This window comes from Candoia aspera, chromosome 2 (assembly GCF_035149785.1).
Source record: "Candoia aspera isolate rCanAsp1 chromosome 2, rCanAsp1.hap2, whole genome shotgun sequence".
NCBI lineage: Eukaryota > Metazoa > Chordata > Lepidosauria > Squamata > Boidae > Candoia > Candoia aspera.
Genome location: NC_086154.1, coordinates 1,770,716 through 1,786,305, shown reverse-complemented (window position 1 = coordinate 1,786,305; position 15,590 = coordinate 1,770,716). Strand labels below are relative to the sequence as shown.

At 45.1% G+C, this 15,590-nt stretch overlaps 1 protein-coding gene across 7 annotated transcripts in view; it reads left to right on the top strand.

Annotated features, from left to right (window-relative positions):
- Positions 1-15,590, top strand: part of LOC134491916 (zinc finger protein 91-like) — a 485,354-nt gene that overhangs the window by 339,497 nt on the left and 130,267 nt on the right. For 5 of the 7 annotated variants that reach the window (XM_063295985.1, XM_063295990.1, XM_063295982.1 and 2 more), the window contains one exon: positions 11,868-13,678. The exons of the other annotated variants lie outside the window; for them this stretch is intronic. In XM_063295985.1, the coding sequence (XP_063152055.1) occupies positions 11,868-13,600 (1,733 nt within the window). In that variant the 3' untranslated portion in view covers positions 13,601-13,678. Of the gene's footprint in view, positions 1-11,867; positions 13,679-15,590 lie in introns of those variants that run through there. 7 annotated transcript variants of the gene reach the window in all.

The following is a 15,590-nucleotide window of genomic DNA, read 5'->3' as shown; positions in this document are numbered from 1 at the left end:
GGAAGGAGTGTAGGGGATCCCAAACATCTGTAAAGTTCACCCACTGTCAGCACCAGACCATTTGAGCATTCACACAATGACAGTCAGGAGCCTGAGATCCTTTAACTGTTTAATGAAGCGAAATGGCTAGGACAGAGGTAAAGCTGCGAATGGAGAATTCCCGCTAAAACATACATTTAAAACTACATTCCCTCATCTGCCTCCCTTTCCCACGGAAGTATGTCACCCCCCTTCCCATCCAGGTGGTGTTCCTAGTGTATCTCTAACGACTGGCCTTGATGTGAACCATCATAAATCTATAGCCATAATAATGCAATTCACACTCCAACTTAACACCCCCTGCCATCCAGTGACAGAGAGTCTAACCCATTGATAAAGAAGTGATGGAAGATGCTCCGATAAGGGGTTCTGTGAACACTTTGATTGGAGGAATCTGACATATTGCCCCCCCCAAAGAAAATACAAGCCGAAAGAAAAAGACATAGTAAATGCAATAATAATAATAAAAAGATATGGTGAGGGAATCTTGTTAGTAAGGAGAAGGTTTGGAAAGGTACTTTAAATGAAATTTATTTGTTAAAAGGGGTGTGTTTACATGACATGCATCAACCCACTCAGGATCTGGAAAGTGTTTCCATTGGATTAAATATTGCAATGATTTGCGATGAAAACGAGAGTCGAGGATGTCTTTAACTTCGAAATACTGATGGCCATCAATCATGATGGGTGGAGGGTTTGGTGCAGGCTGGTGCCACTTAGAAGAATCAGGTGCTGGGTCTTATTCATTGCAAGCTGCAATGAAAGACAGGATGAAGCCACTTAAGAGTTGAAGGTAGTTGCAATTGTATAATCACTCGATTAATAATTTTAGTGATGGGAAAAGGACCAACAAACTTAGGAGCTAACTTCCTGGAAGGCTGCTGAGAGGGGAGAAATTTAGTGGAAAGGTAGACGTAAGTCACCAACTTTCATTTTCCACTCAGGGTGTCTCAGCAAACTTTTTGTGGGTGTCATGGGCATGATCGAGAGCCTGGTGAATGATCAGCCACTCTGTGGCGATCTGGGCAGCCCAGTTGGCGACAGATGAGTGAGGAAGGGATTGTAGCTGAAGTTCAGGAATTGGAACGAAGTCCTGGCCATAAACAATGCGAAAAGGAGAAAATCCAGTGCTTTGATGCATGGCATTGTTGTAAGCTACCTCAGCAAAAGGGAGGAGGTCAACCCAGTCATCCTGCTGAAAACTAATGTAGCAACGGAGGAATTGCTCTAGAGTAGATTGTGCTCGTTCAGTTGCCCCGTCCATCTGCGGATGGCTAGATGGGCTAAGGGATTGTTGGACTCCAATTAATTTTAAAAAATGAGTGCCAAAATTTTGAAGTAAACTGGACACTGCGATCTGAGATCACACAGTTGGAAAAGCAGTGGATCCTGTAGATGTGTGTTAAAAACAATTCGCCAGCTGCTGGGTGGTGGGGATCTTGGCACAAGGGGTGAAGTGGGTTTGCTTGGAAAATAAGTCAATAACAGTCCAAATTGCAGTCTTATTTTTACTTTCAGGCAAGTCGACAATGAAATCCATGGTGATTTCTTTCCATGAGGCTTGTGGGGAGGCAACCAGTTGTAAAAGTCCCTGCAGTTTCCCCCCCGTTTTCTCTTGGGCACAGACATGGCATGAGGTGACATAGGATTGTATGTCAGAGTGAAGGGAGGGCCACCAAAATTGACGTCTGACCAAGTGTAGAGTTTTGGTGAAGGCAAAATGTCCTGCAGATTTAATATCATGGGAACGGTGTAGAATGGTTTTGCGCAAGGATTCAGGCATGTTGCAATACCAGATGATGTCAATTTCAGTCAATTGGGCTTTGTTACATTGTAGCCAAGGATAGTTAGAGAAAGCCTGAAGCAGTTCCTCTTTTAAGTCTGCCTGCACTTTCACTTTCCCAGCTACTGCTTGTTTGCGTGTTACACAAGCCATTCCAAGCTGTTTTTGAGAAAAAACAGTATCCACAATTTCAGAGTGGACTGTATTATATTGTGGAATGCGAGAAAGTGCATCAGCAAGGAAGTTCCTCTTGCCAGGGAGGAAATTTAGGGTGAAATTAAAGCAGCTGAAAAATTGAGCCCAACGAATTTGCTTGCCATCCAACTTTCTGGGAGTTTGTAAAGCTTGGAGGTTTTTATGATCAGTCCAGACCTCAATGGGATACTTGGCGCCCTCTAACAAATGCCTCCAGTGCATTAAGGCAGTTTTGACAGCAAAAGCTTCCTTCTCCCATATGTGCCACTTGCACTCAGAGTCAGTGAACTTGTGGGAGAGGTATGCACATGGGTGAGGGAAACCGTTTTCATCTTTTTGAACCAAAACAGCCCCTACTGCTGAGTTAGAAGCATCTGCTTGTACAATAAAGAGGCGGTTTGGGTCAGGGTGAGCCAGAATCGGTTCTTCTGTGAACAGAGCCTTTAGACGATCAAAAGCAGCTTGGCAGTCATTTGACCAAGCAGGCTTCGCTCCTGGGGAAGTTACTTTCCATGTCTCCCCCCTCCCCCTAGTTTTCAGTAAATCTGTCAGGGGCAGCGCAATTTGAGCAAATTGGAGGATAAATAGTCTGTAAAAATTGGCGAAACCAAGAAAACTTTGAAGCTGCCTTCTGGTGCAAGTGTCATGTTCACATTACAGCAAGGTGGGTTCCATCCTCTTACATCTTGTACCTTATCTGGGTCCATTTCAATGCCATTTGAAGAGATACGATAGCCTAAGTAGTCAAGTTGAGCTTTCTGAAATTCACATTTGGAAAGTTTAGCATAGAGCTGAGCATCCCTCAGTTTTTGCAGAACTTTCCTAACTAATGCAATGTGGTCCTCTAGGCTTTCAGAGTGGATCAGAATATTGTCTAAATACACCAAGACCCCCTTGTACAAATGCTCATGGAGGACCTCATTGATATATTGCATGAAAACTCTGGGAGCCCCAGCCAACCCAAAAGGGAGAACCTTGTACTGGAATGAGCCCAGTGGGCAATTGAAAGCCATCTTCCATTCGTCTCCCTCCCTGATTCGGGTTCTGAAGTAGGCCTCCCTGAGATCAAGCTTGGTGAGCACCTTTCCCTTTGATAGGTGTGAGAGCATGTCCTTCATGAGAGGGAGGGTGTATTGGTTGGTTACTGAGATCGCATTTATTCTGCGGTAATCTGTACACAACCTTAGGGAGCCATCCTTTTTTGTCCAGAAAAGCACCGGGGCGGCCAACGGGGAGTTAGCCAGCTTGATAACGCCCATAGCCAGGTTTTTATCTATGAGTTCCCTGAAGACCTTTTTCTCAGTCTCAGACATAGTATACATTTTTGGCTTGGGTAACTTAGCTCCTGGGTCAATTTTTATGGCACAGTCCCTTTTCCAGTGAGGTGGTAACTGGTCAGATTCTTTCTCATCAAAGACATCAATCAAATCTGAGTATTCGGTTGGTATGGCTACAGCTTCCTCTGGCATTTCCCCGGGCATCTGATTCAGGAGTATTCCCACCACATCCCTCCTTTTGGGTGGTGGGACCGGTGGGTTGCTGACACCGTCTTTAACTGTTAAAGCGCCTATCCCCTAGTCTATGTGTGGTTTTCTGCTTTTTAGCCACGGGAGCCCCAATATGATTGAGTAGTTTGCTATGGGGGCTACAGTGAATTGCAAGGTTTCCTTGTGCCCCCCCAACCTCATGGCTACAGTTTCAGTTTGAAACTCTAAGGGGCTCCCATGGGCAATGGAACCATCCATTTGGGTAAAAATGATGTGCTGTTTAAGTCTCTTAGTTTTAAGGCTTAGTGTGTTGATTAATGTGGGGTATATTAAGCATTTAGTGCACCCCGAATCTAACATCACCATCAGGTTGGCTTTGTGGCGTGTTCTTAAGTTTTTAAGAACGTGGGGCAGTCATCACTCACCAGAGGATCCTCTCTTTCCTCCTCCTCAGAAACCAGCGTGTTGCGCCCAGGATTTTCCATCTGCTTGTGGCTGCAATTCAAAACAGGTGAAATTCATTTCCCGCCAGCTTCTGGTCTCCCAGTTCAGAGTCCTTGCTTGACTCCAACAGTGGCTCCGCATCTAGGTCTGTGTGCCAGCGCGGTTGCGGCGGCTCCTTTGCGTTTGGTTGGTGGGGTCTTGGCTGGTTTCGTTCCACCTTTGGCGGCTTCTGGCTTTCCGCAAGGACATTCCGCTGCTCGATGGGTGTCCTTACCGCATTTGAAACAGCTGCCCTTTTTCCAGGTGCGGTCTTTAGGCTCTTCTTTCTCTCGGAATAACTTTTGTTGAGCAAAAGGGAATTGGCCCGGAGCCCCGGTGTTCCTCCCTGCCGCTTGTGCTCTTAGTTGCCTGCAAAATTGGTACTGGGTATTTTTGACCTCCCCAGCCAGGCAAATCCATTATTTTAGAGTTTGGGGGTCTCCTCTGCAGAGCGCCCATCTTAGGACCTCTGGCTCCAAACCACCTTTAAAATAATCAATCTTGGTGGTCTCCAACCAGTCCATAACTTTCCCTGCCAGGGCTTTGAATTTCACGTCGTACTCTGCCACACTTTTCCCCCCTTGCCTAAGCTGCTGGATGGCCGATTTCGCCTTCATTTTGTCCAGGGGTCCTCGAACCTCTCTCTCAGGGCTTTCATGAACTCCCTCAAATTGTATAGTTCAGGGGCCATGGCATCATGCAGCTGCACATACCAGTCTGCCATGGCTCCTCAGAGCCTTGCCCCAACCTGGCTCACCTTCTTATATTCTGTAGGGAAAAGAGGACCCAAATTCTCTCATATAGATGGACACATTGGTCAAGAAAAACGCCAACTGTTGGGGGTCTCCATTGAACTTGAATCTCCTTCGTGGTCCCCAGGGATGCCACCTCGCCTGCGTTGGGTCACCCCAACTTCTCTTGACTTTCCGCATGGCCTCCGCTCCTTTGTCGCCTTGTTGGGGAGTCGAACCCCCTAGGTGGGGTGATAGTGCAGTGTCTACCTCGTGGATTGGGCGATGCCACCCTGGAGAGTTGAGTCGAAATTTCCACCAGGGGATATGCCACAGTGTCAAGGATTTTCAACACATGCTGTATCATCACCTCCATGGCAGACATCCTCGCCTCCAGTCCCCAAATCGCTTGTGGAGTCCCACCAGTGTCTGTTGCAGTCCCACAAGACCCCAGGCTCAGCACCCTCATGTGTGCCTCCAAAGATGGAGGTGCTCTCCCCTCCACCTCCTTGGCACCTGATTGCAAAGGTCCCATCTCTGGTTCCTCCAGTATTGCGTCGGGAGTCTCAGGCTCTCTCACGAAGTCTAGGGTAAGGAGCGCACTCTCCAGCTTGGTGGCATTGAGCTGGGCTTCCAGTTCGCACTCACTTTCCCCACTCCCGGAGCTCTCTTCCGACTTTACCTTCTCTTCTTCTTCCTTGGCATACAGCATCGTCCTCTCAATGGAGGTTGAGGGCGACGGCTGCTTCACTTTGGTTCTTCCATGTTTGGCATTATTTCACCAACTCTCAACTGAGTTACTTTCTCAGGAAGAGTTTTCAAACACAATGCGGAGTCACAGCTTAATGTCAGCACCAGGCCATTCGAGCATTCACACGATGACAGTCAGGAGCCTGGGATCCTTTAACCGTTTAATGAAGCGAAATGACTAGGACAGAGGTAAAGCTGTGAATGGAGAATTCCTGCTAAAACATACATTTAAAACTATATTCCCTCGTCTGCCTCCCTTTCCCACAGAAGTATGTCACCCCCCTTCCCATCCAGGTGGTGTTCCTGGTGTATCTCTAATGACTGGCCTTGATGTGAACCATCATAAATCTGTAGCCATAATAATGCAATTCACACTCCAACTTCATACCCCCTCCCACCCGGTGACAGAGAGTCTAACCCATTGATAAGGAAGTGATGGAAGATGCTTCGTTAACGGGTTCTGTGAGCGTTTTGATCAGAGGAATCTGACACCCACCTTCTCTCCTCTGTCTTCACTCTTGTCTACCCCCTCTCTAATCTCTCTCTGCCAATTCTCCAGCCTCTCGTTCCTTGTACTTCATTCCAAACTCTCACCCCAACCTTCCTATCAACACAATCCTCCACTTCCACAAACCAGTTGCAACATTGAAAATCCCTCTAAGTCCTTCCACAAAATCTCCCTGGAGCACCATCAACAGACAGCCACTCACACTGCCCCCATCTTCCAAAATGTCATCTCTTGGGAGGGAGAAGGAAAAGATCTGGCCTTCTCCTGCTCCAAGGAAGGAAATACAGGTAGTCCTCACTTAACAACTACAATTAGGATCAGAATTTAGGTTATTAAGCGATGCAGTCATTAAGTGAATCTAAACCCGATTTTACAATCATTTTTGTGGCGGTCATTAAGGAAATCACATGGTTCATTATTGATTTTGCTTATTAGAAACTGGCCAGGAAGGTCAAAAATGGCAATTATATGACCACAGGACACTGCAACTGTTGTAAATGTGCAACAGTTGCCAAGCACCTGAATTGTAATCACATGACAGCGGGGACACTGTGACAGTTATAAGCCCGAGGAACGGTTGTCAGTTCTTAACAAATGGTCATTAAGCGAGGACAAACTGTAGGTCGATGGCTTTCTGCTTAGATGCATCCTGTGCCATCTCTCGTCTGGTGAATTTTTCCATTTCTGTTTGAAGATAGCAGAGACAAACTCACTCCTTGACTTGAGGAGATGCTCAACTCCATCATGCTGATTTCAGCTTTTGGGGCCCTGATGCTTTCCTGTCTGTCCTAGGAAGGATTGTCATTTCTTCAGGCTCTTGGGTGAATGACTTTTCTTCCTTTTCATTTCTGTCCTGGGCCTTGGGATTAGGGGCAAAATGGTGCCGTTTTTCCATTACAAACATGCTGTTTAGGGTTAATAGAAAAACTCTAGTATTTCTTCTCTGCAACCATGTGATTTTGGCAAGAAAAAGTGAATAGCAAATGAAAAGTAGTTTAGGTAGGAAGAAAAGGAAGAGTTTCAAAATTGATTTAGTTCTCACAGGTCTTTGCTGGAATTTGCCCCCCTGCAAAAATGTTAGGTTTTCTCCTAATTATGTAATGATTGCCTGTTCTATTGTACATCAGACTCATAAGTAAGGTTTCAAAGATATCTGATTTATTGAAGAATAGTATGCAGGATCACAAAACTGAGAATGATTAAAGCGCAGCAAATTCAAACTAAAAACCCTCGGTGCAAACAAAATCCCTCCCCCTGTAGAATCTTCTCAAGTCCACAATCCCAGGTGTTCCTAACGGTTTCTGATGGTCTGCGGGAAAAGTCCTTGAACAGAGAAAATAACCCAAACACATTGCATTGTCCTGATTTCACATACAGAGCTTGGTACAAGGTTTCACAGCAGCTCTGTCCCAAACAGAAACGTGCGTCAGCGCCATGGCATGTGAAATGTTACGATGTATGAACTACATTGAAACAGTGAACATGACATACTGCCCCCCCCAAAAAAAACTGCACAATACATTAAGCAGAAGGTTTCAAAGGATAAGCAAGGTGGAAATGGTTAACTAAATCAGGAGCGTTAACATAGTGAGCAGACACCCATTCAGGATGAGGAAAGTGTTTCCATCGGACCAGGTACTGCAGGGTGCCCCGAAGTTTGCGAGAATCAACGATGTCCTTGATTTTGAAGTCCTGCTGCCCATCAATCATAATAGGAGGAGGAAGAGGAGGTAGAGGGTGCCAACGTGGCAAGTGGTATACAGGCTTAAGCAAGCTGCAATGGAAAACGGTGCAAGCACTTCAAATTGTGAGGCAGTTGCAACTTAACAGTAACTGGATTGACAATATCAGTAACAGGAAAAGGACTAATGAATTTGGGAGCATGTTTTTTAGAGGGTTGAGGTGATTTAATAAATTTAGTGGGTAAATAAACCTGATCCCCAACTTTAAAGTCGTGTTGTGGACAACGATGTTTGTCATCTTGAGACTTGTAAGCAGCCTGGGCATCAGCCAAAGCTTGCTGAATCACTGGCCAGGAATCAGACAGTTTAACAGCCCAATCAGATGCGGAGCATGCTGGGGAAGGGGGTTGTGGCAATTCAGGGATGGGAACAAAATTGTGACCAGAAACCACGTGAAAAGGAGTTTGTCCGGTACTTTGACATATAGCATTATTGTAAGCAACTTCAGCAAAAGGTAACAATTCAACCCAATCGTCCTGATGGTAGTTAATGTATGCTCTAAGGAACTGTCTGAGGGTGGCATTTAAAATCTCAGTGGAACCGTCAGTCTGCAGATGGGACGATGTGGAAAGTGCCTGTTTAGTGCCAATCAATTTTAAAAATAATTTCCAAAATTGGGAAGTAAACTGTGTGCCGCGGTCCGAAATTATGCGGGAGGGGCTACCGTGGAGCCGGTAGATGTGGTGAAAAAACAGGCGCGCCAATTGCTGGGCTGAAGGAATGGATGCACATGGAATGAAATGAGCTTGCTTAGAGAAAAAATCTTTTACAACCCAATGACAGTTTTCTTCTGACTGGGTGGCAGGTCCACAATGAAATCCATGGAAATCTGGTCCCAGGGATGGGACCGGCTGGCCACTGGCTGTAAAAGTCCCTGTGGTTTACCCCCTTTGTGTTTAGACATGGCACAAACAGGACAGGAAGCAACATAGTTTTTAACATCACATCTTAAGGTCGGCCACCAAAATTGGCGGTGAACCAAATGCAACGTTTTAATAAAAACAAAGTGTCCAGCAAGTTTATCATCATGGGAATGCCGCAAAACATCAGCTCTTAAAGTTTCAGGCACATAAAGGCGGTGTTCCACCCAAGCAAGACTGTCTTCAAAAAAAACATTGCCTCTATTGGCTAGCAACCAAGTATCAGATTTCAGTGCCTGGAGAAAGTCTTTTTGTAACTGACAAGGAACTTGCACTTTCTGCTTCCCAGGCTGTGCTAGGGGCGGGGGTGCTTGCGCCCGGCTTTGGCTCCGAGTGACGGCAGCCAAGCCCAATTGTGGTTTAGTGAGAACAGTTCCAACCACATCAGCCACCTGGTCGTGATCTTGAGGTAAACGTGACAATGCATCAGCCAGAAAGTTTTTCTTTCCAGGAATGTATTTTAACTGGAAGTTAAGGATAAAGGTAAAGGTTTTCCTTGACGTAAAGTCCAGTCATGTCCGACTCTAGGGGGCGGTGCTCATCTCTGTTTCAAAGCCGAAGAGCCGGCATTTGTCCATAGACATTTCCGTGGTCATGTGGCCGGCATGACTCCACGGAATGCCATTACCTGCCCGCCGAAGCGGTACCTATTAATCTACTCACATTTGCATGTTTTCGAACTGCTAGGTTGGCAGGAGCTGGGACTAGCAACGGGAGCTCACCCTGTTATGCGGATTCGAACCGCTGACCTTCCGATCGGCAAGCTCAGCAGCTCAGCCCGCGGCGCCACCGTGTCCCCACTGGAAGTTAAAGTGACTAAAAAATTGAGCCCAGCGAATTTGTTTAGGGCTGAGACGTCACAGTGTGCGGAGGGCTTCCAAATTTCTGTGATCAGTCCAAACCTCAAAAGGGCATTTAGCGCTTTCAAAGAGATGGCACCAAGTTTCTAAAGCCACCTTTACTGCAAAAGCCTCCTTTTCGCAAACATACCAGCGGCATTCTGTTTCAGAAAATTTCCTGGATAGATAAGCACAGGGTTTCAGATGATTTTCTGAATCCCTTTACAACAAAATAGCCCCAATCGAGTCAGAAGCATCGACTTGAACCACAAAGGGGTGTTCAGGATCAGGGTGCTGCAAAATAGGCTCAGCAGTGAAAAGAGTTTTCAACTTGTCAAAAGCCGCCTGGCATTCAGGTGTCCAATTCAACACTGCCCCAGGGTTTTTTACTTTGTGTGTTTCACCCAAGCCCTTGGTACAGAGTAAATCAGTGAGGGGCAGACCAATCTCAGCGAATCCCAGGATGAATTGCCTATAGAAATTACTGAATCCTAGAAAACTTTGTAATTGCCTCTGGGTGCGGGGACACTGCCAACTCAGAATCGCCTGAATCTTGGCAGGGTCCATTTCTATACCCCAGTCAGACACTCAATAGCCCAGATAGTCAAGTTGTTTTTTTGTGAAACTCACATTTGGAAAGTTTGGCATAGAATTTGGCATCTCTAAGTTTGCGTAACACCTGTCTGAGGAGACGTTCGTGTTCCTCCTCAGTTTCAGTGTAAATAAGAACATCATCTAAATAAACTAGGACCCCTTTAAATAAATGATCATGTAATACTTCATTAATCAATTGCATGAATACTCTGAGCGCCCCTGCCAACCCAAAAGGGAGAACTTTGTATTGAAACGATCCTAGTGGGCAATTAAAAGCAGTTTTCCACTCATTCCTAGCTTTTATGTGAATGCGAAAGTAGGCTTTGTGAAGATCGAGCTTGGAGAAAATCTTGCCTTTTGACAAATGAGCTAACATGTCCTTCATGAGGGGCAGAGGGTACTTGTTGCAGACTGAGATGGAATTTAACCCCCGATAGTCCGTACAGAGTCGAAGCGTGCCATCTTTCTTTTCCCGAAATAGCACAGGGGCCCCAACTGGGGAATTTGCAGGTTCAGTAAACCCCCTTGACAGATTTTTGTTAATAAAGTCCCGTAACGCCTCAAGCTCCTTCTGAGTCATCGGATAAATTTTTGGCTTGGGCAATTGAGCATTGGGGACCAACTCTATTGCACAGTCAGTTTTCCGGTGAGGGGGTAACTGATCTGCTTCCATCTCCCCAAATACGTCTGCAAATTCTTGGTATTGAGCGGGCAAGCCTTCTAAATGCAGCAAGTCAGGGCACGGCATGGCGATCGCTGCCCTTGCAACCCCTGCACGGGCAACCATCTCTGCGGTAGGAGCTTGGTAAAATCCATCTTTAAATGTCACAGTCCTGTGTTCCCAATTTATATAGGGACTTCGATAGGTCAGCCATGGGATCCCCAAGATGACCAAGGGATTGCCAACAGGAGCTATAACGAATTTCAAAGTCTCATGGTGGCTGCCTATTTGCATTGCAATAGTTCCAGTGAAATGGGTTGCCTCCACCCCCCCCCACTGCTGAACCATCCAGCTGTGTAAAGATCAAAGGATGCTGGAAGGGAAAACTCAGCAGTTCCAAAGCAGCAACCAAATCGGGGTGAATTAAACACCTGGAACACCCAGAGTCAATTAAAGCCCACATGTCGGTAGATCTTGTGCGGGAACTCAACTTCACTTTTACTGCTAAAGTGGGACAGTCAGCACTCACCATAGCATCTTCACGCCCATCCTCTCCCACCTGCCAGCTGGTGCCCATCATGGCAGGTGGCTGGCATTTCCGCCGGCTCCTTAATTTCGTCTTCAGCCTCTCCCGAAAAGTAGATTAATTCTTCAGAGTCGGCTGTCCCTTTGGCCGCTGTCATTTGTCATGAAGCAGGGGGCGATTTGGCCGGCGGCTTGCCCGCTCGATCTCCGGCTTTGGCTTTCAGGCAATCAGCTGCTTGATGGCCCTCCTTTCTGCATCGAAGACACTGACCTCTCGCGTAGTGCTGATCTCTCTCCTCATCCCAGGCTCTGTGGCTTGGCCGGACAGCAGTTGTAGCACTCGTGGTGGTGTGTGGTTGTTTCCCCTGATGCTTCCTTAACTCAGAGCTGACTCTCCATGAGATTTGAATACGTCTGGATAATTATAAACAAAAAGGATGCTTCTGATGTTTTCAAAGAAATTATCATTTCTATACTACTCCACTGTAAGCATGCAAAACTGCAAGATACTAGATATTGGCAGAATTTCAGAAGGAAATTCATATGACTTCCTCCAGTTTGATCTTTTCCCTAACCTTGCTGTCATTTTCATTTCTGTTTTCCTTTGAAGGAAATAATGGGCAGGAGAATAAAGATTCCGGGGAACCATTCCAAATGTTCGGGCATGGAGACGGAACGGAGCAGCCTGCAATTCAAATGGAGCTAGAAAGGCATGAGAGAAACCAGTCAAAGAATTGGAATCAGGAAACCTCCTCTTCTACTGATGCTCAGATGCAAGATGTTGTTGCCCAAGAAGGAAAAATAATGAAAAAATATATTGAGAAGAGTGTAAGAATATTCAAAGATAAATTAGATGTAAATGAACCCTATTCAACCCAAAGTAAAGGAGAAGATATGTTCACAGAGAATGGAAAGAATTACAATTGGACTTTCACTCCTTCTTGTGAAAATGGGTCCTTTACATTCCATAAAAGGATCCACACAGGGGAGAAGCCATATAAATGCATGGAGTGTGGAAAGGGCTTTATTAATAGCTGTCATCTTAATTCTCATAAAAGGATCCATACAGGGGAGAAACCATATAAGTGCATGGAGTGTGGAAAGGGCTTTACCTATAGTAGTCATCTTAATTCCCATAACTGGATCCACACAGGGGAGAAGCCATATAAATGCATAGAGTGTGGAAAGGGGTTCTGTGGAAATGCATCTCTTATGAGGCATAAAAGGATCCACACAGGAGAGAAGCCATATAAATGTGCGGAGTGTGGAAAGACCTTTACTCATAGCAGTCAACTTACTCCCCATAAAAGAATCCACACAGGGGAGAAGCCATATAAATGTGTGGAGTGTGGAAAGGGCTTTACTAATAGCAGTCAACTTACTTCACATAAAAGGATCCACACAGGGGAGAAGCCATATAAATGTATCGAGTGTGGAAAGGGGTTCTGTGGAAATGCATCCCTTACGAGACATAAAAGAATCCACACAGGAGAGAAGCCATATAAATGCATGGAATGTGGAAAGACCTTTACTCATAGCAGTCAACTTACTCCCCATAAAAGGATCCACACAGGAGAGAAGCCATATAAATGTGCGGAGTGTGGAAAGACCTTTACTCATAACAGTCAACTTATTCCCCATAAAAGGATCCACACAGGGGAGAAGCCATATAAATGTGTGGAGTGTGGAAAGGGCTTTACTAATAGCAGTCAACTTACTTCACACAAAAGGATCCACACAGGGGAGAAGCCATATAAATGTATGGAGTGTGGAAAGACCTTTTCTCATAGCAGTCAACTTACTTCCCATAAAAGGATCCACACAGGGGAGAAGCCATATAAATGCATGGAGTGTGGAAAGACCTTTTCTCATAGTAGTCAACTTACTCCCCATAAAAGGATCCACACAGGGGAGAAGCCATATAAATGTATGGAGTGTGGAAAGACCTTTTCTCATAGCAGTCAACTTACTTCACACAAAAGGATCCACACAGGGGAGAAGCCATATAAATGTATGGAGTGTGGAAAGACCTTTTCTCATAGTAGTCAACTTACTCCCCATAAAAGGATCCACACAGGGGAGAAACCATATAAATGCATGGAGTGTGGAAAGGACTTCTGTGGGAAGGGAGCCCTTATGAGACATAAAAGGATCCACACAGGGGAAAAGCCATGTAAATCTGTGGAGTGTGGAAATGGCTTCAGGAGAAGCAGTGACCTAATTTCCCGTACACAGGTCCATGTGGGTGAGAATCCATGTAAATTCCAGATTCAGTTGGTTAAATCTATGCATTTCCTATTTATGTATACTGAACTAGGAAACAAGGTTTTTTTTTTAATTTGACCCTCAAAACTGGCTGCCCCAGATAAATGAATTTACCAATGAAAACAAAAAGAATGGGCATGTACCATTTTAATTACGAACTGTTCATTTGAAGGTGTCCAAGAGAAAATATTTTTTTATTAAGTTTATGTTTTTTCCAGTTGGGTGTCAATTGATAGAAAACAGCCATTTTAGGCATCTCAGATTTTGGACTATGCAATTTTTTGGAGATGTTGTGTTTTTACAAGTGATCTTCCTGCTCCCCAATTGTTTGTTCTTCCCACTTGATCATGGTTCTGGGGGGGATGTGAACAGGCAGACATTTAACAGGTGCTGCTTCCTCAGGCAGTAGAAGGAGTTGCCTGGAATGCATGTGCGAAAGACTTTTTTCAGGCATCAGGGCCATAGTTTGCCTTTCATTGGTGTGACGAGGGCTAAGGAAAAGTCTGAATTGGATTTAAATAAAAATTAATTAAATGTCAGTGTGCGGTTTCTTTCCAGGCACGTGTTAAATCCTCTCTCTTTGGTTTTATTAAAAATTCCCCACCCGGAGTGAGTTGGCCTTGGTCCCTCCTGGGGTCCAGAGTTTCGGTGTGGCTGGGCAGGAGGGTGACAGCCCCAGCCTCCCCTCCTCTGGAGAGTTTCTTGTATGGCCGGGAATCAGACGCAGGACCCAAAGCGAATAACCAAGGCTGGACTGCAGGATTTGTTAAACTGCTGAAGTCCACGAAATCAGCAGTTTGTTCGTCACCCAGTGCTTTCGCCAATGATCACGCAAAGTGGGAGAATCAAAAGACTTTTATTCTAGAGCTCTACAAGAAAAAAGGACTCCTCCCCATCACAGGAGAGAAGTACCTGAGCAGCGTAATACACTGTCTTATACACTATACAGTTGCAGAAGTCCATTGAAATGCCTTTACCACCTCGGGAGGTGATTGAAGGTCCTCCCGTTCCCCAGAGAGATCTCAGCTGTCTCATCTTCTCTATGTCTTCTCTTTTCTAGAATACCTCCTCCTGTTTCATTAAATATGCATTTTAAAATTCTGTCTCCCTCACAGGGAAGAGTAGCATGAAGTTGTCTGCTCTTTATGGTGGAGCTGAAGCAGTGGTTGAACCTGCAACTCAAGTAAGAGGAGGAAATTTATTGATCAGATTTGTATTCTCTCTCTCCTTCAGCAAGTCAAGCTGGTGTACACAGCACTCTCTCCTTCCATTTTCCCCTCTTGTCTGGGCTGGGTTTTCGTGTTCCTGAGCAACAAGGAATGGGCAGTAGAAGATTCAAGTTGCTCTCGGTCAGCTTAGCCTCCTCTGAGGTCTGTTGTTGGGTAACAATGCTTTGTAATTTCTGTACTGAGATTCTTACTAGGAATTTTTTTTAAAGACTAGTACTTAACTCTCCTTCTGCTAGCTCCTTTTCCTGCTATTAGTTTACAATAACTAATTTTTTAAAAAAAGTTCTTCAAAATAGGAATAATGTTGTCACAGCACTAGCAGCTTCTAAACAGAGACCCATTCTTTTTGTAATTCTTTGACTTGGAATTGGGCAAGGCTGCTCAAAAATAACTAAATACTCACACTGGCACATTAACATCTTTAGAAAGCCTTGTTTACAACCAGTGATAAGAAAAAAAAAGCACATCAGATTAAACAATAAGGCAGACAATTAAAATCCAATGAAGGTGGCTAGACAGAAAGGTAAGTAAAAATTGTTCTGAAAAAGCATGTAATCAAGGCAGTTTTGTCTTGCAAAGTAATTTCTAATCCTCTGATTTATGCCTTGATTTGGAGGCCAAACAATCCAGCTTTGCAAATTTTCTCTGCATTCTAATCTGAGGAGAAGCAGAAACTGGGTTGTGTACAAAAAATTGATATTGATGGCAAATCTCTGGCTGTGCTGTCCCATGTCAGGGTCAGACTCGCTTCACAATAAGACACGGACTCACTTAATGGATATTAAGGATTTCCGGTTTATTGGAATGGTAGCTGACAGAACGAAAAACGGGAACGGGGT